General features: G+C 37.9%; 1 protein-coding gene across 2 annotated transcripts in view; it reads right to left on the minus strand.

Moving 5' to 3' along the window:
• Window positions 1–23,535, minus strand: part of LOC126210553 (zinc finger protein 490-like) — a 67,512-nt gene extending 43,977 nt beyond the window's left edge. Inside the window, exons 1-3 of one of the 2 annotated variants that reach the window (XM_049939809.1) lie at window positions 23,514–23,535; window positions 23,192–23,399; window positions 22,868–22,930 (exon numbers count right to left, since the gene is read on the minus strand). In XM_049939809.1, the coding sequence (XP_049795766.1) occupies window positions 22,868–22,888 (21 nt within the window). In that variant the 5' untranslated portion in view covers window positions 22,889–22,930; window positions 23,192–23,399; window positions 23,514–23,535. Of the gene's footprint in view, window positions 1–22,867; window positions 22,931–23,191; window positions 23,406–23,513 lie in introns of those variants that run through there. The other variant, XM_049939810.1, reaches the window with a different exon arrangement.
• Window positions 23,536–25,650: the final 2,115 nt, after the last annotated feature.

A 25,650-nucleotide genomic window follows, 5' to 3' on the forward strand; every position in this document is an offset into this window, starting at 1 on the left:
GAAAGCTTGAATTTTGTGTGTATATTTGTGTTTGTTTGTGTGTCTATCGACCTGCCAGCGCTTTTGTTTGGTAAGTCAAATTTATATATATATATATATATATATATATATATATATATATATATATATATATATATATATATATAGGGAAACATTCCACGTGGGAAAAATATATCTAAAAACAAAGATGATGTGACTTACCAAACAAAAGCGCTGGCACGTCGATAGACACACAAACGAACACAAACATACACACAAAATTCAAGCTTTCGCAAATATGTCTGCTTGTGTCTGTATATGTGTGGATGGATATGTGTGTGTGTGCGAGTGTATACCCGTCCTTTTTTCCCCCTAAGGTAAGTCTTTCCGCTCCCGATATATATCCCCTGCCCACTGTCTAACCTTCCGACTGCACACAGCTGCCTTACCCTCTCTCCACCTCATCCCTACGTGCTCCCCAGCAGCACTTCACTGTCTCCCACCCCTACCCCTAATATCCCTCCCCCTCCCTGCCTGAGCCTCCTCCTTACTCCCACACTGTCGCCACTCCCATCATGCTCTGGTGCTGCTGCTCGCAGTGTGGCTTCAGTTGCCAGAGACTGCAGTCATGTGTGTGTGTGTGTGTGTGAATTGCATTTGTGTGAGTCTGTGTGTGTGTGTGTGTGTGTGTGTGTGTGTGTGTAGTCTATTTCTGACAAAGCCCTTGCTGGTGGAAAGCTTGTTTGTGATCCGCGACTTAGCATCTCTGCTATATGGTGAGGAGTAACTTTCCTTTCATAATACTGTTGAGTCAAAGAAATAGATTGGACATGATGGAAGCTCAAAAAATGGTAAGACTCCTTCAAACAGTGAAAGTAAAATTATGTTTTACTACAGTTTCAAAAGCAGAACTTCAAATATTAAATGAAAATTGTGAAAAAAGAAAAATGTAAAATAAAAATAGCAGCACTCGATATTGCCATTTTGATATCGATATATCGGGGGAAAAATATCACCGATAAATATCGATATTTTTCGGAAAAACTATCACTATCGATATTTTATCAACAGCCTTAATCAGAATAACTAAGCAAATAGATTCTTGAAACAGTTCCTTAACCCTACCACATTCAGGACTAAATTGTTTTCCAACAGATGAGACATTGCATGGTGTTACACCAGTCATAATGGTTGACAGCATTTCAAGCTGTGCATGAAGCCTGTAGAGGTTAAAGTCTGTTGTGTGTGTTCTCCACGTAACTCTTCTAAATGTCTTACAGATGGAGAATTTGTGGGGGAGGACCTACCAAGTATCTCTTCAAAGTGGGATAGTCGCTTTCGATCCTCTCAGTTGAATCTTCGCTCAATCCCTTTCAGAATGAGATCTAGAATTTTAAACACATTTTCCATAAAATGTTATCCATGAAACAATTCTTCAAGAACAGAAGATGTTTCCATGTGTTTCAATCCCACTAGTATGTTTCTTAGCTGTGAGGCTTACTTGAACTAACAACTGTAAACAATAGGTATGGACTTGTGTGAAGCAGTGAGCATGTGGACATAGTGTGTCAACACTGTTGTGTCACAAATCTCAATATGGCAACATCTCTAAATTAGGGGTTCAAAACATTCTCCAGAGGGTTTTGAACAAGACAAAACTGTGTATAAAGTTGTCCTGTACTCCTTAACTACCAAACAAAAGCAATGCCACAACTTGAGGACATGCAAAATATGGACTATTCTTTTCTGTAAAAAAATCACCACAGGTGCTGAGACTAAGTGTTATCAATACAAATCTAACACAAAATGGCAAAGTACAGAAATTCTCATGACGGGGCAACAATCTGACGACGTAACCATCATTCGAGGCAGTGTGACATGTGACACCATTCCACAAAGAGACAGTTTCACATGATTGTATTAATGTTATGTGCTTTGTACTTAATTTTGTGTGTGTTGTTTGTAGAGGAGGCGGGAGGGAGGAGGCTATGTGGAACACTTGAAGCATTAAAACAGCCTTCTTAAACTTCCTTATATTTTTTATTAATCCAGTTTTAAAACTTTTTGGATTGATGGGGTATTTACGACTTTCAGATTTAGGAACTTAGAATAATCTGTGGCTTTTTCTAACAGCACACCAAACGCTTATGCAGTCCTAAGATTTGCAAGAGCCGTGTCTGACTGCACTAAAAATTGGATTCTATGCAGATCTGGACGGTTCTTAGCATGGACCAAACACGTCAACAGTGACTCTCATATAAAAAATTTATCTTATACTTACCAAGCCAATTCACCTACCCCGCAGGACTGACTGTCTTTTCTCTCCATTTGAGCTCTCTGCATTCAATATTTCAGTTACTGTTTCCTAGACCTGGTTATAGTTTATCCCAAAATATTTCAAAAATTTTAGCCTTACAGCTCACAGAGTCGGTCACATCGCAATTAGCCACTGAAATTGTGGATCTGGATTCATCTTGGCGGCACCAGATGGTAGCATAACAACAGCATACATATTGTTCATTTTTGGGTATTAAATAACTAAATCTGATATGTCTTTGACAGTTACCAAGACATCACACAATGGATCACAGCTTTTTGAAACTTCCGGTAGTGCAAGATCCAAACAATGATTACTGCAGTAGGTACGACAGTTCTTTGGCTGGTCCTGGAGAAAGATTTCCTTCATACCCTTGTCCTGGACAGACATATTGGCTGCACCAGCTAAACAATGGGTATGTAGAAACTAATGGGTATGTAGAAACTGTACTCCCACTTAGAAAGATTATGGGTCTGTTTTTTACCCTTATTACATACAGCTGTCACTTGTGCTTTTTCCTAGTCACTTGGCACTTTGTGCTGGTTGAGAGATTCACGACAAATGCAAATTAAATAAGGGGCCTATGATGTAGAGTACTCTTTGTAAAACAGAACTGGGATTCCATTTGGATCTGGAGACTTATTTATTTTCAACTCTTTCAGCTGTTTGTCTATGCCATGGATACTTATTACTAAGTCATTCATATGGGATTCTGTGCAATGGTCAAACAACGGTATGTTTGTACGATTTTCCTGCATGAACAATTTCTTAAATGTGGAATTTAAAACTTCAGCCTTCCTTTTGCTATCTTCTACTGCCGATCCAGACTGGTCAACGAGTGACTGGATGGAAGCCTTAGACTCGCTTCGTGATTTTACTTAGGACCAAAATTTTTTTGGGTTCTCTGCCAGATCTTTAGCCAAGGTAAGACGGTGGTAGCTGTTGCATGCTTCACACATAGATCTTTTCACTGACACGTGAATCTAAGCTAATCTTTGCTTGTCATCATTCGCGCATTCTCTTTTGAACCGAGAGTGCAACAGCCTTTGCTTCCGCAGCATTTTCCAAATATTGTTATTAAACCACACTGGGTCTTTTCCGTCCACCCACTTACTAGGCACATACTTGTCCACAGCACAATTTACAATCTGTTTGAGCTTTGCTCATAATTCATTATGGCCACCATTCTGGAACTAAATGAAGCAGTTCATTGTCTAAGTGAAATGCCAACAACTGTTTATCTGCTCTTTCTAGCAGAAACACTCTCCCAGCCCTCTTGACTCATTTATTAACTTTCATAACCATAGTTGCTATGATGACATCACAATCACTAATCCCCATCTCTAAACTGATGCCATCAATAAGATCTGAACTGTTGGTAGCTACAAGGTCCAAGATACTTCCACAGCATGTGGACTGATCAGACACCAGATACTGCACCCATTGGGTTATCAGAGATGTGATACTTTCATTGTCAATGATCAGGCTCACCATGTATATTTTTAACTTTTCTGCAGCTTTTTTTTTCAGTGACAGAAACTTCTTTTTGAGCTGTTTCTTTCTGCTGTCATCTACTGTTCACTATGTCTATAGACCTAATGCAGTCATAGCAGAGAACGCTGTAGCTATTTTCTTCATAATGTAGCCACATATAAGAAATAAACCATTCCAATATCTTCCATTCCTTCACAGAAATTTATGATACGATAGAGCAGAATGTAGTTGGAGTTATAAGATGTTTAACATTGTTTGACTGATAGTAACTGCAAGGACATGACAGTCTAATTCAGTTATAAGTGACAACCGTTGTCAACTATATTATTAATTGCATTTTTGCTGACATACTGTAAAGATTATGTACACATCTAAGTGAATCGGGGTTGGCAGAAACCGTATTTCCTCTATCCTTGACTTTGAAAGGGGGGAGGAGGAGGTAAGTGCCCCTTTGCCCCTCCCATCCACTGAAGAGGTAACACAAGTGGATTGCTACCCATAAAGGACAATAGTGACTTTTCTTTCTTTCCTCTCAGCTGAGATACGCCAGCCATAAGCAATAAACTACAGTTTTTACACAGATAATGTATGTGGGATAATATTCATGTAACTAACACACTTCGAAATATTAAGTATTCTAAATTTGTGATTTACAAAAGTCAATAAAATTAAATTTCAATGCTTCGTGACAAACACAGCATTCCACGAAATTTTATGAAATTCGTAAAAGTCCATAGGTTTCTCCTGTTTTTCCAGGTAAAATGTAATTCCTCGAGAATTCCAGATTTTCCTGAAGAATCACCCTGATTATGTATATTGATTCAAGTTTATATGTTACATGCATGGCCATTCAATACCTATTCAGATGCAAAATAAAAATAAATAAATTAAAAGTAATAAGAAGAAGAGTGCTTATGGTAAAATGAATAGGGGTTTCAAAGCCAAAATTACAATGTCTAATGAAAAGAAAGTTAACAATCAGTATTTATTACCAGTCTTAGCTTATATCAGTATGACATGGGTTTTAAATTTGAAAACTATTTAAAACCATAGACCGTAACAACTGCATAAACATCAACACTGCAGATAAATTATGTAACAAACATTACAATTCCACCACCTCTCAGTGTCTGGTTCAACGGGAAACTGACTAAGTGGGGCGATACAGAATACACGGCCAACAGAGCACATACAAGGCTTGAAAAATTCTACCCAGTGCTTAACCAGCAGAATACACAAACATGAGGATGGGTCAATCCATTCCAAGTGGACCAGCACTGGTTGCTTGACCACCTCAGAAAAAATTGATATTCGTTGGGTGAATTTCCTCATGTTCGGTAGACTCAAAAATATTTTTATTGGTTGTCATTTATAAACAGCCACAAGCATTTTTTTGCATTTACAATCATCTGCGGTTTTTAAATTATTCAGTAATGAGTTGCTCCAGACCTTTCAGACAAGAAGCACTTAGTTCAGCACACAATGGACTATAAATTAAAATCATAATCACCTAACTGATTGTATTCCTTAATATATTTTTAATGGTTCACCCAAAGTTATTGGTTCCAAAGGCATTTTTCCGAAGAAGGAGTTATTATGTCAACCTTAACATTTTTTGCGCTATTACACTACACAGTATAGTTACTTTCTACAGAGAATGAATGGCGAGAAGCTTGCACTTAAAAAAATACATTATCAAAAAACAGATTTTTTGAATTTTTTTCATTCTTTGGTTTGCAATATATTTGTTAGGGGGCCAGATAAATCTGTGGCTTGGTTCTAAAAGGGCCAATGTTAATATCTGTCAAAACTGGTTTTATTGGTGTACACCACATAGTTTCACATGCTCTTCATAATGTTAAAATGGCCTATGTCTAAGCCACGTAGGGTTTTAAGTTGTAAGCCCCAAAATGTTTTATCAATTTTTCAATTGGCGTAAAAGGGCCAATCTTGACATTGGCCTTTTACTAACAGATGGTTTCAACAATTAAAACAGTGCTGTGACACTGGACTTAAATCTGGTGGGAATACACAATAATAAGAGGTGTTCCTTTAAAAATTCCCCTTACCATTTGGCACATTGTTAGTGAGGAGTCTAAACAGTCTTGGTGGGCACAAACATGTTCCACAGAGGTGATAAGGAAGAGCTTGAGGAACAAACTGCATCTGAAATATCACCGCTCAAGTCATCACTTTGCCTTGAAGGTAAGTTTGCTAAAATAAAATGGTATCACGAGCATTTATCTCTAATTTTTCTAGCACAAGACCGCAAATTGACTGGTATCTCTACTTAATGCCAATCTAAAATATTATCAACTGCCTTTTTAATTTATTTCATTTTTATTTGCTTTAAGGTCATCCCAGTATCACTACAGGAGGTAATGCATGTTCATCATTATTGGCAGACGTGATTTCAAGTCCTGATGATGATTTATATGAAGATTCTGATGAATATATTCCAAGTGGTGGCAAAAGTAGTGATGAAAGCAATGTTGGAGGGAATATAGCTGTACAAAAGACAGTTAAGAAACCTTCTAGGATTGAAGGAATTGATCTAATTCAACAGCAGCCTGGCAAAGAAATAACAAAGTTCAGTTGAAGGGGAGGAAGAAATGTGATCATTCATACAGGAAAAGAAAGCGAAATGAAAAATTATGGGAGAAAAATTGGAGTAAAGAATTGAAAACTGCAGGAAAGGAATATGTGACGTCGAAAGGAAAAGGTGTACCTGCTTAAATTCTGAAATCATTGTGCAAGTGCAGGAAAAATTGCAGAGGAAAAATAAATGACGATGAGAGAGAGAAAATGTTCATTGAATATTACAAATTGTCCCCAGAAGCTCATAGTTAATCGTGTGACTGGGGAAAAGAAATATGTGGAGCGTTTAAGGAACAAACCTGAAGGAACTGCAAGCTGGCAAAAATATTCCAGGAAGTACTTACTTTACAGTCCTTCTTTGCAGACTAAGATAGAAGTATTTCAGAATATGTTCCTTAGCACATTTTCTTTAACACAAAAGAAGGTAAGAATATTTGTGGAGAGAAGATGGGGCTGTGAAGGAGGAGAATGTTCTGAAGATGGACGTGGTAAACATTATAAACATCCGAAAGTACCATCTGATGACACTGATTTCATAAAGAACCACATTAACATGTTTCCTTCCTACAAAGACCATTATTCTCGATCTCATTTTTCTAAAAAATATTTATCTCCAGACCTGAGTATTTCAGCAATGTACTGGCTCTATCAAGAATTTTGCCATACAAAAGGTATGAAGCCAAGAAGTGAAGCTTGTTATCGAAGAGTTTTTGTGACCTGTTTCAATCTTAGCTTCCACAAACCGAAGACTGACACTTGCGCAAAATGTGACCAATACGTCATGATGCTGAAGAATTGTACTGATGATGCTGAACATTGTAAGGTTGAAGTGGAACAACAGCAACATTTGGATTTAGCCCAGACTGCATACCATCAGAAAGACAGTGATAAAAAGAAAGCTGAACAGAATTTCAATGTAGTAACCCTGGCCTTTGATTTGCAGAAATATCTACCCACTCCTTTTTTACAATGTGGTGCGGCATTTTACAAAAGACAACTTTGGACCTTCAACCATCTATGTAAAGAGACATAAAGAATGTTCTCCAGTATGTTACATTTGGAATGAAACAGTGGCAGGAAGAGGTGGCCAAGAAATAGCTTCTTGTCTATATGATTATTTGATGAAACTGGCCAATGAAATTGTTGAGGTACACCTGTACAGCGATTCATGTACCGGACAATACAGAAATATTTTTATTGCCATCATGTTTCTGAGAGTAGTGGAAGAATTCATGATTCAGGGAAGACTTTTGGAAATCAACCTTAAGTTTCTTAAAGTTGGACATACTCACCTGGAAGCTGACTCAATTCACGCAGCCATTGAGAAGACAAAGAAAACAACAACTGTTGAAGTAGAACTGCCAAGAGACTGGGCCAAATTAATACGCATGGTTTCCCGAAAGCCACCCATAACTGCAACAGAGCTGGAGCAAAAGGACTTCTACAACTTTAAATTCAGAACAACGATTCAAGATGATAGATCTGAACAGAAAGAAAACTTGATGCTTGTTTATGCCAAAACTTGCACCTATTTCTGATGCCATCATACCCAATTCAGAAAAGAAATTAAAGGACTTAAGGGATCTCCTTCCATACATCAATGTAAGCCGTTGTCCATTCCACATGCAGTTCATCACCTGAGAGCCAATACACAGTCAGATGAAAGAGATAAACAGATATCTTACGAAGGGAAGGATGAGGATGGTGATGATGGAAACGAATATATTTTTTTCTCTCCCCTTTTACAGTATCAATGATAGTGTATGCAAATAATTTGTATGATATTAAAAATTGTGAATAAATTTTCCCCCATGATTACGAGACGAAACAGTGTTTTCATGATTTACAGCGATAAAATGTGATTTTGGGGACATGTAACAGTTGCTATCAGTTATTAAATTCTAGAGGAATGAATAAAGTGATTTAATTAATGAGTACAAGGACATATTTATCTTAAAATTACCTGTTTCTGGTTATTCAGTATACCTGACCCTGATGTCCAAAGGGCCAATATCAATTAATTTAAGAGAGTTCATGATTTTAAAAAAGGCCGATGTCTTCTTATGCCCTTTAATTTTGAAGTTGAAAGTTCTACAAATTTATTATTTCAAACTAAGATTTAGTTAAGATGATTTACTATAATTATAGTAACAAACAGCCCAAAATATACTGTCAATAGTTGTCAGAAAATAAGATTCTTGACAATGGCCCTTTCTGAACCAAGTCACAGAAACATCTGAAAATTACACACTTAACATGCCTTTTTGATATCAAACTTCAGTACAAATTGCAACTCTTGAGATTCAATGGGAAGTTATCTTGTTCTCACCTTATTTGTTTTTACTACATCATTCACTGAACAACAGAGAAATTCCTTCACTCAGTTTGGGCGTTACATTAAAATTTCACCCAGATGCAGTTGTAAATTCCAGGGGAGACGGCTTCTTCAGTACATTTTTAACCTGCAACCAGACTTGATCCTTTCCAAATTTTTTAAACTATGTCCTCAGTTCTTGTGGGTAGTAAAATGTAACAAGCACATCTTGGTTTTACAATCAATGTCATCAACTTCAGCACTCCACCACTGTCCGCCATAAATATAAGCCTCTATGTCCTTATTTTCAAGTGTCAGTGGTACAAGTTTTCCACATCAATGAAGTTCACTATAAGGGGATGCTGACATGAACTTACACATGAGCAAGATATGTGACTGAGGTACACTGTGTGTCATAAGTATCCGGACACCCCCAAAAACATATATTTTACATCATGAGAGAGCGCAAGGGGGCGCTCTGCGGAATTCACGGACTTTGAATGTGGTCAGGTGATTGGGTGTCACTTGTGTCATACATCTGTATGCAAGATTTCCACGCTCCTGAACACTCCTAGGTCCACTGCTTCCGATGTGATAGTGAAGTGGAAATGTGAAGGGGCATGTACAGCACAAAAGTGTACAGGCCGACCTTGTCTGCTGACTGACACAGACTGCTGACAGTTGAACAGGGTAGTAATTTGTAACAGACAGACATCTATACAGACCACCACACAGGAATTCCAAACTGCATCAGGATCCACTGCAAGTACTATGACAGTTAGGTGGGAGGTGAGAAAACTTGGATTTCATAGTCGTGGGGCTGCTCATAAGCCACATATCACACCAGCAAATGCCAAACGATGCCTCACTTGATGTAAGGAGTGTAAACATTGGACGACTGAACAGTGGAAAAGCGTTGTGTGGAGTGACGAATCATGGTACACAATGTGGCGATCTGATGGCAGGGTGTGGGTATGGCAAATGCCTGGTGAACGTCACCTACCAGCATGTGTAGTGCCAACAGTAACATTGTTGTTTTGAATGGCACAATCACAGCACAGACCTAGATTTATGTTTTGAGCACCTTCTTGCTTCCCACTGTTGAAGAGCAATTCAGGGGTGGCGATTACATCTTTCAACACGATCGAGCACCTGTTTATAATGCATGACCTATGACGGGGTGGTTACACAAAAATAACATCCCTGCACAGAGTCCTGACCTGAATCCTATAGAACACCTTTGGGATGTTTTTGACTGCCAACTTCGTGCCAGGCCTCACCGACCAACATCGATACCTTTCCTCCATGAAGAATGGGCTGCCATTCCCCAAGAAATCTTCCAGCACCTAACTGAATGTATGCCTGCAAGAGTGGAAGCTGTCATCAAGGCTAAGGGTGGGCCAACACCATTTTGAATTCCAGAATTACCGATGGAGGGTGCCACGAACTTTTAAGTCATTTTCAACCAGGTGTCCGGATACTTTTGATCGCATAGTGTATAAAACAAAGAAACGACAGGTTGCCTTTAATCTTCTGACAAGTGTTGAATCTTTCTTCCAAGACAATGGCAGTGAGGTCTTGTATTTCCTCACATTTTACAAAAACATAAACAATGGCAATCCCTTTTACCACTTCTTTACAGAATTTAAACATTTCTTGAAGTGTCAAGATCTGGTTCTCATAGGTCTTCTGCAGACTAGCTTTTGTGAGAGCTAACTTTTTTGTACCACTGAACCCATCCACACACATTCTTCCCATGGCATGATGCAAAAAAGTGCCATTCTGCATGAAGTCGACAGTCTTCTTTGTGAAAGGAGAAGTTAAAAAAATTTTTGTTTTTATATTGGCTCACATCACCATAGCAGAAGTAGATCTGTTTGTTTATACAAGAGTGATGCTGTTTTATGTAGTTTTTTAATTGCAGCTGAAAAGCATGCATGGCTGTCACATTGTGGTCAGTGTAGTCTCTTATGAAACAAAAACTGTGGCTCTTTAGTTTACCTTGATCTTTATATTAGAACACAAATGGATGAGCTCTGGCCTGTCTGTTTACCCCATGGTGCCCTTGTACTTGATCTTGAATTATAACTGAATATTATTTGATCCTGTACGATTACATGGTGTACAGTGAACGTACTTGTAATATAGGACATGTCAAAAATACAAAAACCCTCCATTATAACTGATGATGGTCGAAGTAGAGAGGGTATAAAATGTAGACTGGCAATGGCAAGGAAAGCGTTTCTGAGGAAGAAAAATTTGTTAACATCGAGTATAGCTTTAAATGTCAGGAAGTCGTTTCTGAAAGTATTTGTATGGAGTGTAGCCATGTATGGAAGTGAAACGTGGACTATAAATAGTTTAGACAAGAAGAGAATACAAGCTTTCGAAATGTGGTGCTACAGAAGAATGCTGAAGATTAGATGGGTAGATCACATAACTAATGAGGAGGTATTGAATAGAATTGGGGAGAAGACGAGCTTGTGGTACAACTTGACTAGAAGGGATCGGTTGGTAGGACATGTTCTGAGACATCGAGGGATCACCAATTTAGTACTGGTGGGCAGCTTGGAGGCTAAAAATCATAGAGGGAGACCAAGAGATGAATACACTAAGCAGAATCAGAAGGATGTAGGCTGCAATAGGTACTGGGAGATGAAGAAGCTTGCACAGGATAGAGTAGCATGCAGAGCTGCATCATACCAGTCTCAGGACTGAAGACCACAACAACAACCATTATCACATACTTTCTAACTATTCTAACATCTTGAACAACAAAGAAATAATTTTCAGAAAAGTTGGCAAGAACTAAGCATTCGTCAACTGCCAAAGTTTGCTTTTAGCCTTTCAGAAATCTACCCTGAGCTTAGACAATAAAATAATGCATTTTCAGATTTTCAAGGTTAGGTACCAACACTTCAAAAAAAACTCTTCTTGTGGTTTTGTAATTGTCACAATTTCCATTCTGCATTGTGTCACCCATTGCTTTTATTCTATACTGTCAGACATCAAACTGTCTTCTTCTGTTTCTACAAATATGTCAAATAAAGCCTGTTTGTCTGGACAGTCTTGACATTTCCCCATGATCATACAACTGTAACTGTCAATACTGCAAACCAGAACTTCCAAAAGGTCTTTGTAGTCAACTCTAAGATAGGTCCAATCTTTTCACCAACTTTGTATTCTGGCGATACAAACAAACACAAACATTATACCCCTGCAACAACACACTACGTCAGTATCAACTCACAAAATTTCGACCTTCCAACTTTAATGTCACAATTTTCTTTTTTGAGTTCAGTGAACAGTTCATTTAAATCACACAATATTTATCTTTTTTGTCCCTGCTTCTTAGTACCATTTCCTTGCACAGAAACACAATCTTTTTTGCCAGGCATCAAATGGCTGTTATTGTCATCTTCATAAAACCAATAACTTTTTCAATCCTGTTTGCATCCATGACATTAGATGCATTTTTCTTTTGCAGCACTGGTGAAACTCCCTGCAGTTTTACTAACTGCGCTGTTAATTTAAATAAATGTTCTGGCTCATTAAATTTGTCACTAACTTTTGCTCAACTCTAAGAATTTGGTAGTAAACTGGTAATCTTAACGTTGTCCTCTTTGTTTGAAATATGACATTTAGTTTTTAGCTTTTCTATCAAATCATTATATTCGGTCAGCGAATTTTTAGAACTTCCATCTGGTTTCATGCAACTTTTCTTTTGACAACAGTTGCCACTTTCTCAATTTTTGCAATCAATGCAAAAGTACTTTTTTCTTCACTTAGTTTTCTCGTTTTACTGGTAGCTGATGCACCTAGGATTTCACAAGCTAAATCTACTTTTTTCATAGTTTCTCTTGAGTCACAAAATTCTTTATCTAAATTATCACCATACCCTCCTTTGTTAATGAGAAATATCTTTGAATAACATGTTGGACACAATGACTTTCCTGGTATTTTATTGATAAAAATGCTTTTACTTTCAGAATAATGATCAAATGTTATTTCTCTTAGAACTTCTGTTATAGGCTTCTTATGTTTCTTGAAAGGGTCCAAGCAAGACAGGCTAAAAAGATAGTTTCTTTAAGTATTTAAATTCATTGTACTTGCAAGTTGAGTTAACCTCTGAGCTAACTCGTAAATAAAACACACTTTCTTCTTCACTGTAATCTCTAAATAAAGCAATGTCTTAAGGAAACACTCCATACACACTTTTATGGCAAGCTTTATTAATAAGAACACCTATAGAACACTGAGACTCCACTTTTGAGCTGCACATTTCAAGAGCTCATTGTTAACAGATGTTCGTGGAAGGGGAAAGACAACAGACAGACTTGTACCATCTTGTCTGTAAGCCTATACCGAGTTGCAGATGCTGTCTGCTAGCCTGCTGAAACTTTCTGCAGAGGACTGTTTCAATAAATAATCATTCATTACTTTAGTTTCATGTGCTTAAACTATATAATTGATACACTTTTTTCATTAGTCCCATTGAACCTCCAAGTTTTAATTTATACTGAAGTTTGATATCATAAACATCTATGAAGTGTGTAATTTACAGATTTTATCTACCCCCCCCCCCCCCCCCCAAAAAAAAAAAAAAGATTCAAAGATCGAAAAAATTAATAAAACCCTTTTTTTAAATAGTGTATTTTTTGAAGTGTAAGCTTCTCACCATTGATACTCTACGAAAAGCAACTATACTGTGTAGAGCAATAGCATAAAAAAATATTAAGGCTGAGAAATTACTCCTTCTTTGGAAAAATACTGTTCAAAAATGAGTTTTTTATTTGTGACCAATAACTTTGAGCCATCAAAATATATTAAGGAATAAATGCAGCTAGGTGATCATGGTTTTAATTTATAGTCTGTGTGTACTGAATACTTCTTATTTGTAAGGTCTGGGGCAACCTATTACTGAATAATTTAAAAAACCGCAGATGCTTGTAAATGCAAAACAAACTAATTGCAGACTGAAACAAAAATGGTCAGTTTCTAAATTATAAACAATAAAAAAATTAAAAATGTTTTTGAGCCCACTAAACATTAGGGAATTCACCCAACAAATATGAAACTTTTCCTGTCATGGTCGAGCAACCAATTATTTTTTTCCTGGATCACTTGGTGTGGAATGACCTGGATGTCAAGAGGCCATGTACATCACTCTCATTAGACCGATGATGACACACACAGCCCTAATACATCTGCATAGCCTGCAGGCCATACAGAACAAGGTCCTACAAATAATATAAGAGACTTCATAATACACACACAACACTGAAGTGCACAATGGATTCCACTTTGACACCTTTGTGGAGGTATTTGAGAAACTCACCACATAACTGGATAGAAAGTTGAGACATTCGAACCACCCCTTCATCTTCAATCTGGGGAACTACAATCGTAACTACAGGCGGAAGCCTAAAAGGCCAAGAACACTTTTCCTTAGGGATTGGTAAACGTCTACGAGGAGCTTAAACTGGGCACGCAGACGACGCAAAATGGTGGAGTCGTCTTATCACAGAAAATCTGACTTGCACTGCCAGCTGCGCTTAGTTTACCACCTGGATTTGACAGAAAAGTCAAACACACCTAAACGCAAACAAAATCCACATGACTTTCTACACCATTTTATAATCAAACTGACCTCTCTAGTGATGACCTTGGTTTGTTACAGGGAATGAGGATGTTGCAGTTGGCTCAAGAGATATCGTCAGTTCCCAAATGCAATGGTCACTACACAATCGTGGGGCTCGCACTCCTTGAGTTTCAATTTTCCTGAAATTTGCTGCAGGTGCAAATTTATCCTAAAAATGAATCTCTGCAAAATTTTAAATCATGAGCTTAAGTATATGAGAAACAGTAGTCTTCTTTTTGGATGGCTTTTCGAAAAACATGCATGAAAATGAACAAAACCCACTGTTTGAAGCTCTTTTATTACAAGACAAAAGCAAATAGGAAACTCTTAGCTTAAGGTCCAGGGTAACTTATGGATATGAATCAAAAAACTGCAGTGTGATAGAATGTAAAGCATTTTTTGTACCAGCATAATGAAATAAAGTGACTCAAAAAACCTGCAGAGAAAAATTCACAGATTTTTTTATCCTCTCTGGATTCGGATATCTGAGGAAGAAAGAATGCAAAGGAACTACAACTTGGCATATTTGTTGACAATGCCTGGGATACGATTCTATCGGCGTACTTCCTGCTTAGTCAATTATTTTTGATTATACTCAATCACAAACATGGCATTGAATTTAAAATTACAATAAATGAGCCAAGTTCAGTATAAAATGATAACTGAATCCTTTTATCACCCACCAGCCTCATCTCCTGATGTAACTGAGAACTTTAGAGAAAATCTCAGTTCACTTGTCCATAAGTTCCCCAATCATCAGTAATCATCAGTTAATATTTTAATCATCCAACAATTAATTGGGAACATTACAGTTTTGTTAGTGGTGGGCGAAATAAGACATCCTGTGAAACTCTGCTAAATGCCATCTCTGAAAACTAACTAGGACAGAGAGTCAGGAAACCCACTCATGATGGAAATATACTGCCTCAAATGGCAAAAAATAGACTTGACTTATTTGAGGATGTCCACATCAAAATGACCACGACATGGTTGTAGCGACAATGACTGGCACAGCACAAAGGACAATTAAAATAAGCAAAGAGATACATATGTTCAGCAAATTAGTTAAAATATCACTAGCGTCGTATCTCAATGAGGAATTTGAAACTTTCAGCACAGGGGAGGAGCATGTAGAGCAATTCTGGATCAAGTTTAAAAGAATAGTTGGCAATGCCCTGGATAGATACGTACCCAATAGAACAGTTCATAATGGGAGGAACCTCCATGGTGTAAAGTCACTGTAGAGAAACTTCTAAAGAAACTTCATAAACAAAGCATAGGGGTACAGATAGAGCGATGCTGACAGAAACGCATTTGGGCACCAAGACAGCACTGCACGATGCCTTCAATGACTACTGTAGAAAATATTATCACATGATATTTCACAGAACCAAAAGAAATTCTGGTCATACATAAAGGCTGTTAGTGGCACCACAGTTATTTTCAGTCCCTAGCAAATGAGACAGGAACTGAAATTGAGGGTAGCACAACAAAAGCTGAAATGCTCAACTCCATTTTCAAACGTTCATTTACAAAGGAAACCCACAAGAGTTGTCCCAGTTTAATCCTCATACCACTGAAATAAGTATTAGTGTTAGTGGTGTTAAGAAATAGCTGAAATCATTAAAATTGAACAACGCTCCAGCACCCGATGGAATCCCTGTCAGATTTTATACTGAATTTTCAGCTGAGTTAGCCCCTCTTCTAACTATAATCTATTGTAGCTCACTCAACAAAAAACTGTGCCCAGTCAAATCCACCTACAAGAAGAGCAGTAGAAGTGATTCACAAAACTACCATCCAATATCCTTGACATCAATTTGTTGTAGAATCTTAGAACATATTCTGAGCATAACATAATGAGGTATGTAGAACAGACTTACCTCTTCCATGCCAATGACCATGTGAAATTCAACTCGCACTTTCCTCATGACGTACTGCAAGCTTTGGATCAAGGCAACCAGGCAGATGCAGTATTTCTTGATTTCCAAAAAGCATTTGACTCAGTACCACACTTACGCTTATTGTCAAAAGTACGATAACAGGGGGTGCCACTAACTGTGGTGCCACTAACAGCCTTTATGTATTACCAGAATTTCTTTTGGTTCTGTGAAATATCATGTGATAATATTCTCTACAATAGTCATTGAAGGCATCATGCATTGCTGTGTTGATGGCCAAATGCATTTCATTCAGCATCACTTTATCTGTACCCCTATGCTTTGTTTTGTACCTATTATGAAGTAATCTCTGTTTCTTTAGAAGTTCCTCTACAGTGACTTTATACCATGGAGGTTCCTCCCATTATGAACTGTTCTACTGGGTACATATCTATCCAGTTCATTGTCAACTAATCTTTTAAACAGCCAGATCTGTGAGTTCATTGAGGCCTTTTTGGTAGGGAAGACATAGCATGTTATCTTGGATGGAGAGCCATCGTCAGATGTAGAAGTAAATTCAGGTGTGCCCCAGGGAAGTCTGTTGGGACCCTTGCTGTTCATGTTGTACATATTAATGACCTTGCAGACAATATTAATAGTAAAACCAGGCTTGCTTTTTTTTTTTTTTTTTTTCCCCTTCAGATGATGCAGTTGTCAACAATGAAGTACTATCTGAAAGAAGCTGCATAAGTATTGAGTCAGATCTTGATAAGATTTCAACATGGTGCAAGAGATTGGCAACTTGCTCTAAATATTCGGAAATGTAAAATTTTGCACTTTACAAAACGAAAAAAATGTAATATTGTATGACTATAATATCAATGAGTCACTGTTGGAATCAGCCAACTCATACAAATACCTGGCTTCGATACTTTGTAGGGAAATGAAATGGAATGATCACACAGATTCAGTCGTGGGTAAAGCAGGTGGTAGACTTCAGTTTACTGGTAGAAGACTGGGGAAGTGCAGTCAGTCTACAAAGGATATTGCTTACAAATCACTCGTGTGACTGGTTCGAGAATATTGCTCAAGTGTGTGGGACTCGTACCAGGGAGGACTAGCAGGGGATGTTGAACGTATGCAAAGAAGGGCAGCAAGAATGGACACATGTTTGTTTAATCCATGGGAGAGTGTCACAGAGATACTGAAGAAACTGAACTGGCAGTCTCTTGAAGATAGACGTAAACTATCCGGAGAAAGTCTGTTAACACTGTTTCAAGAATCTGCTTTAAATGATTGCTCTAGGAATATGCAACAACCCCCCACATATTGCTCACAGAGGGATCATGTGGATAATATTAGAATAATTACAGCATACACAGAGACACTGAGACAATCATTCTTCCCATGCTCCATGCATGAATGGAATGTGAAGCAACCATGATAACCGGTACAATAAGGTGTACCCTCTGCTATGCACTTCATACTGGTTTGCAGAGTGTAAGGTTCAAACTTTGGGATTTGCTTGCTTTCACCACACCCTTGTCAAAGAGCTTCTCAAACATAGGGCCGCAGTTTCCAACATATTGGGTATTATGAGCTCAAATTTTGCATGAGTTAATTTTTATGGTACATGTGAACCCATGGTAAATTTAAACAAAATCAGAAATGAAAGAATGGGAAACGTTTGAAAAATGTGATCATTTGGGATGGAATGATCCACTAGCATTTTTCAAAACTGACAAATGATGATCGCCAACAGAAAAAGTTATTTTCGTAATCAATATCGCCACCAGAAAAAGTTTATTTTTGTAATGAATTAGCTGTAAGCTACTCTTTGGATGCATGTTTCTTCATTTATGTATATGTATTATGAAATGAGGAGGTACTGAATAGAATTGGGGAGAAGAGGAGTTTGTGGCACAACTTGGCTAGAAGAAGGGATCGGCTTGTAGGACATGTTCTGAGGCATCAAGGGATCACCAATTTAGTACTGGAGGGCAGCGTGGAGGGTAAAAATCGTAGAGGGAGACCAAGAGATGAGTACACTAAGCAGATTCAGAAGGATGTAGGCTGCAGTAAGTACTGGGAGATGAAGAAGTTTGCACAGGATAGAGTAGCAAGGAGAGCTGCATCAAACCAGTCTCAGGACTGGAGACCAAAACAACAATATTATGAAATGGATGAACATAGTGTACCTGTATGCTGGGACAATAATAAACATCATTATCATGTTCACAGTACATGCTGGTTGGGTGTTGATGGGCCCTCCCTTGGAGATATGGTGCAAGCCATGGAGAAGCACTGGCTGTGAAAATGCGAAGGAGGCGACATGGGGATAAAAGAAAACTTATTATATACTTACACAGTTGGAATCTGTTAAATAAGTCAGACCATTTATGAACTTAGACCTCATCAGCGCACTCATGATGTTCTGAATAATGAAGGACCTAAGCAATGCATGGGTAACTGTAAACAAAAGTATAATACATGATACAATGTTTATGAGAAGCATTGTATTTTGAGAATTGGATGTTGGATTTATACTCTTAACTTCCAGCAGCAACTGTAGAACTTTGAGAAATTGAGTTCAATCAGAAGATATTGGCAAATGTGCGGAAATAATAAGGTGAGCGTGATTGACTAAAAGGAGGTCTTAGCTTCTGATCAGTCTTTACTTCACCGCCTGATATCAAGGTTAAGCGCGAGCAGAATATCGCACCCAAAACCACTACCTTCCAAAATCTTCTTGTCTACCACCTCCTAGACAATACCATATTAATGAACATACAGAACCAGGTCCATGGACAAAGACCTGCATCCACTGAACCCGATAGAAAACTAATCCCATCGTGGAAGTGATAGAAGAACTTTTTATGATGGCCACCACACAAGTGAAGGCATGGAGGGGCTCCACTGTTGTGTGTGTGCAATTGAGAGATGCACAGTGGAAATGGATGGATCACAAGAGATAAGAAAAGGAAAGGAAAGGAAGATTGGGTTTAACATCACTTCGACATCATGATCATTAGAGACAGAGAATAAGGTCGGAGAGTGGCAAGGATAGGGAAGGATATCAGCCATACCCTTTCAAAGGAACCATCCCAGCATTTGCCTGGAGCCATTTAGTAAAATCACAGAAAACCTAAATCTGGATGGCTGGACACAGATTTGAACTGTCATCCTTCCAAATGCGAGGCCAGTGTGCTGAGATAAGAAAAGACAAGAGACCACTATCTAATGGAAGGTAGGTAGATGACGTTAAAAAACAATGCTGTGACAAGATGTATGTGAATACTTAAAAAGATTGTAATGCATGGAAAAGTGTAGAAAAGAAATTTATTCAGCAGTGAATGTCAAATGGCTGATGTGTATAAATCACCATTCCACAGAGGACAGCATCATGAGGAAATGTACCTGCTTTAGATAATGTAAATGTCTCTCTGGTGATCATTCTTTCTCTGTGCCTCAGTGACAATAGAAGTCCTGTGAAAAAGATGACAAGCATTTCTGGCTATTGCTTCATATACTGTATTTTACAGTTTTAGCAGACTCTGCTAGTCAACTTCATGAGCCTACCTTGGCATTCCAGTCAACTATATCATCTCTAACGTTGACTTAGTAACATACAATTCCTGTAACTGATTTCCCAAATTAGTTGAAATCTGTAATCAAGCCTAAGTACAAACTCACTCAGTTCTCTACGTTGACTCAGTTTAAAAGTTAAAAGGTTCTCAATATTGAAGTAATCTACCTACACTTAAATGCCCTTGCGTACACAGCTTAACTTCAAAATATGTTAAATGCCTGGGGACTTTTGGCCAACAGAGTACATGAAAAGTAAAAAAGCGAACAAATAAAATGATTCATCAGGTTCCTCTACCAAATATTGATGAGCAAGCATGTAACAACTAACCAAATGTGCTGTCAACAAAACTCATTCATGCTTCAAAAACATAAGTTAGCTTACTCTTGCAGTAAAGTTTCCTTTCTATCTCATATAGGGATAGAAGGAGAAATTTCAGTGAAAATACAGTCATTGCTCTCCTCTCAGACAAAACACTGACGATGAACAATGTGCAATAACACATCATTTGGTTTACTATATACAAATACACCAATCACTTTTTTTAAACACTCTCAACAAGGCTCACAGCAGTGAACGGACTATTGTGTGTCACAACATGTGACCAAAACCATGTAATTAAGTGACGTAGGATCATAGAAGAATGAATATAATAGTCACATGGTATTACTTGCTACAAGTCACAGACTAATTACAGCATGCACTGAGGCTTTTATGTGATTATTCTTTCCTGCTCCATATATGAATGAAACAAAATGCCACCATACCCTTCTCTGTGTTTTTTGTGCACGATAGCTGCAGATGTTTGGAATGGGATCTCTCTGCACCACTGGTACTTCCATTTATGAGGAACAAGTATGCACAGTAACAAGAAAAGTAATTCAAACGAATGACAAGTTTACATGCACCCCAATTTTCTGCATCATGTGCTGAAAGTGATCATTAAAATTGGAAATGTTAGTGAGTCACATGTTGCAATAACTCTCCCTCCAACTCTATACTAATAAGTAATTTAATGCTAAATGTGATGATGGTTATCATTCACCTGTACCAATTAAAGTGTCAATTATTTATTTTATGCAATGTAACCATTACACAAATCTGTATCACCAAATGCACGAATTTTCAGTTTTACTGATATTCCAGCATGATTTATGCCTACCGTTTACTGACACTGTCTACTGCCTCTGTGATCTACTAGTTATCGTCAGTATCTACTGATGGGAAGTTCTTGAGTCTAAGCTATGTGGCAACTGAACATTATATGGATTTCACGTTACATTATTTTAAATGAAACAACAAGTTCACTGTTACCAGTCACCGTTTTAAACGGTGACTGGTAACAGTGAACTTGTTTTTTTCATTTAATGTCAGTAACTATCATGGTAAAGCCTAACCTAAAAATGTTCGCATTTAAAGTTACATTATTTTGTTATTAACTCGTTGACTGTCGCAAATCCACTGGTGGTGGATCTGTCACCCCCCGTGTCCACCAGTGGCCCCACACCTGTCAACGTATTTATATTAAAACACCAATCAATCCTGCTATGCAAGTTGTAAATTGAGGCAGACTCTGATAAATTCTTCAAGCTTGTTTTTAACTCTACTTTTAATAGTTCCTGAACTTTTCATGCTTTCTGACAAATTATTAAAAATATGTGCTTCTGAATAAATCTATTCTCCTGGTATTGAGTCTATGAACATCAAGTTGTTGGTTCAAAAGCAGCATACACTGTTTACAAGTTTCATTAAAAAATATACTGGGAAGCCACAGTTATTACTCCTAACTTTTTAAACAGGTATCAGCAAGATGGGTTTGAATACACACATACATTTTATTACATGCTTTGAGACATAATCTAAAAGTTGATGTTTACAACACTATCAACAGAAAGTGTGTGTGTCAGGTTTTTAAAAGTTATAATTCAATGACAATATGGCTGTCAACCTGTTCTGTTTTGTGTCCTTTTACATTTTATGCATAGGCTACTCGGAAGCCTTTACGCTGATTCTGAGCTGCAAGTACTTTCTACACAAGAAAAAGTGAGGACCTTAACATGATACGGTGAGAAACACCATGCCATTACTTCTGTCAAATGACAGTTGATACCTTAACATTATAAATAAACGTTCTATCATCCAATGCACTGATGCAAGATATTTTACAATGTTTATAATTTAGTTTCATTGTGGAAAATAAATACCTTAATACTAACAAGTCATGATCAGTTTTAAATTGGATAATTTTGTTTCATTATTAATTATGTTCAGAACATTCATCATAAACTTCTGGGAGGAATGACAGAAAACACAACACAACAACATGCTGCTACATCAGTGTTACTATTCAGTGTGAGCCTTGTTCATACAATTCCAGGACGCTTTCTCTTTCTGACATTCACAGGCAACTCCTTGCTTTGGAACAATGTATCAGTATCTGGCCTAAAGTGAAATGGCACTAAGAACAGAACTAAGAAAGTTGTCATGTCACTGGCTGGATAAATCATCAAGGTGGATATCTGCAGTCTTTGCAGAGCTACAGAATGATGCACTATCAAGTTCGAACTACACATATCAAAATGAGCAGAAATGTGACAGAACAGTATTTATTTATTACAACAAACTTCAATTCATTCCACTGAAAGTAGTTGGATTATGACCCCACTCAGCTTCTAGGGCTAATAACGATAGTATTATCCAGTAAGTGTGAGTACATAGCCTATAAGTTCAGATTTCAAAGGGACAAGGGAATTTTCCTAGAGAAGCTCAACAGTGTGGACACCAACCATTGATAGGTTCCCGTTAACTAAATTTTTAACAACTCCTGTATCTTACAAGCTGAAAACAACGATTAAAACTAAAAACGAAAGGGGCTTACACAAACGTAACTGCAATGGAAAGACAAGTACACAGATCATGGTAGTTGTTATGATTTACAACAAATATCTGTTCTTTAGTTAGAAGATCCGCAGAATTAATTAGATATTACTGAAGTGTTGCAGTGCAATCGCACATTAGACTATATCCTCCACCGTTATTTTAACACGGAGTAACTTACTCTTTTTACAGGCGATGCCATTGTACATAGCGCGTTCGTTTGCAGCCTCAAAATTTGAGTTATCTGGAAACAACAAAGCATCCATCAGGTTCTGACGCGTTTTCGCTAACTTAAAGTTCCTTAAAATGTAAAGGTGTGTTTCTTATACTATGGAATAATTGTCCACTCATTTTCGAGTGCAATACAACTATACAGGTTATGTCTTGTAATATAAGTATAAAGATTCTTCGTCTTAGCTGCATTAGCAAAACTGTCAACTTCACAAAAACTGAACAAAAACACGACACAAAAATATATGTATATAGAAACGTCGAGCATTCACACCTGCGGCCAGTCATTTCTTTTCCATTACTGAGACCAGCACACATTTCAGGGTCAAAGTTATCAAGTCATTTTAATAAAACTTTCCTCTATCAATTATTGACCGACAAGAATGTAATAACCTGTTGCGTTATCCAACAATGCTTTCAACGAAACTCGTTTGTACATCGAAAGCAGAAGTAACATACTTTTGCAGCATAGCCAACATAACCTGCAAAAAAGACATCTGGTGAAAAAAAGAACGAAACGAAGCTAGCGGAAAATGGTTGCGGCAAAGTTAGATTGTACGAGAATTATCCCATTTGTCCTCTTCGGGTGTCCTTACTGTCTCGTGTATGAAAATGAGTGAAAATGCGTAGCATTGTCGCTGTACACTATTCCTCAAAGTGTCATTTTGTGTAATTTATAACTCGAGTTATTTCTAGTACATTTGGGTAGAATGGTCTCTCAGATCCGTTTTTATGGTCATTTTTTGCGCTATTGCGACATATGCCATCACACTATAGTGGAATATAGTTTTTTGGATAATTCTCAAAGCCGGAATCATTCATCGAGCCGAAAATTGTGTTCCAGTATAAGAACACTTGCACACAGTAGACGCCGTAACAAAATTTGACAGCAGTGTTCGTACTGTCACGCTCGCTTAATCTCATGTCAGTATGAGTAACAGGAACATACCGCAAGGAATTTGTCACTCGGATCTCGGAATGTCGTGTTACTTAGGGTGTGCGCAGAAATTTTTCCAGGCGGGATAAAAAAAACTGCCATTTTTTGTATGTCTTGGCCAATTTCACGACATGTCAAGCCATAAGAACTAAATTTTATTGATGGCACGAAAAACTCTCTATATGCAGAGAATTGATGGCTATAACGCAGTAGAAAAATAATTAGTACCCAAGATTCGTCGGGAAAGGGGGGGGGGGGCGGGGGCGGCGAGTGCTCCCCTTGCCCGCCACCTTGAGGACACCTACATCTGCATCTACACTCTGCAAACCACATGAAGCACATGGCAGTGAGTACGTCCCACTGTCCCAGTTGTTAGGGTTTCATCCCGTTCCATTTTCATGTGGAATGTGGGAAGAATGATTGATTGTGCATGTTGTAATTATTGTAATCTTATCCTTATGATCCCATGAACAGCAAGGGTCCCAACACACTTCCCTGAGGCACACCCAAAGTTACTTCTACCTCTGACAATGACTCTCCATCCAAAATAACATGGTGCATCCTCCCTATCAAAAAGTCCTCAGTCCAGTCAGAAATTTCACTTGAGACCTCATATTATCATACTTTTGACAATGACTCTCCATCCAAAATAACATGGTGCATCCTCCCTATCAAAAAGTCCTCAGTCCAGTCAGAAATTTCACTTGAGACCTCATATTATCATACTTTTGACAATAAGCATAGATAAGGTATTGAGTCAAACACTTTTCTGAAATCAAGAAATACTGCATCTATCTGGTTGCATTGTTCCAAAACTTTCAGTATGTCATGTGAGAGAAGTGCAAGTGTGAGAAAAGTGTGTGCTGGGTTTCACATGATAAGTGTTTTTGGAATCCATGCTGGTTGGCTTGAAGGAGGTCATTCTGTTCTAGATACCTCTTTATGTTATAAGGTTCTGCAACAAATCAATGTCAAGGGTATTGGACAGTAGTTTAGTGGATCACTTCTACTGCCCTTCTTGCAGGTGAGTGTGACCTGTTTCTTTTTTTTTCCCAAGAACTGGGCACAGTTGTTTGTTTGAGGTATCTATGATATAGTTAGAAGAGAAGCTAACTCAGCTGAAAATTCGATATAGAATCTGATTAGGATTCCCTCAGGGCCCTGGAGCTTGGTTCAGCTTTAATGATTTCAGGTGTTCCCCAACACCACTGACACAAATCCTTATTTAGCTCATCTCTTCAGTGAAATGATGATTAAACTGGGGAAATTCTCCTGGAAAGGAAAATTTTAAAACAGAGATTTTGCTTTGGTACCCTCAATTCCAGTTCCCGTCTCTTTCACTAGAGACCTGACGGCAACTGTGGTGTCACTAACAGCCTTTACAACAACCAGACTTTCTTTGGGCTCTGTGAAAGATCATTTGACAATTTGTTGCTACGGTAGTCACTGAAGACTTCACACATCGCTCTCTTGACAGCCAAACGCACTTCATTCAGCATCTCCCTATATACAGCCCTCTGCTTTGTTTTACACCTATTATGCAGTAATCTCTGTTTCTTTATAAAAGTTTCTTAATAGTGATGTATACCATGGAGGGTCCCTCACATATGAACTGTTCTACTGGGCACATATCTATCCAGTGCCTGGTCAGTTATTCTTTTAGGCCTGAGCGAGACTTCCTCTACATCACTCTGACATGTGCTGAAAGTTTCAAGTTCCTCATTGAGATATGACACTGCTGATTTATTTTATCTAGGTTACTATCTATATATATTAATCTGGCTAGGCACACCCCT

This window comes from Schistocerca nitens, chromosome 10 (genome assembly GCF_023898315.1).
Source record: "Schistocerca nitens isolate TAMUIC-IGC-003100 chromosome 10, iqSchNite1.1, whole genome shotgun sequence".
NCBI classification, from domain to species: domain Eukaryota; kingdom Metazoa; phylum Arthropoda; class Insecta; order Orthoptera; family Acrididae; genus Schistocerca; species Schistocerca nitens.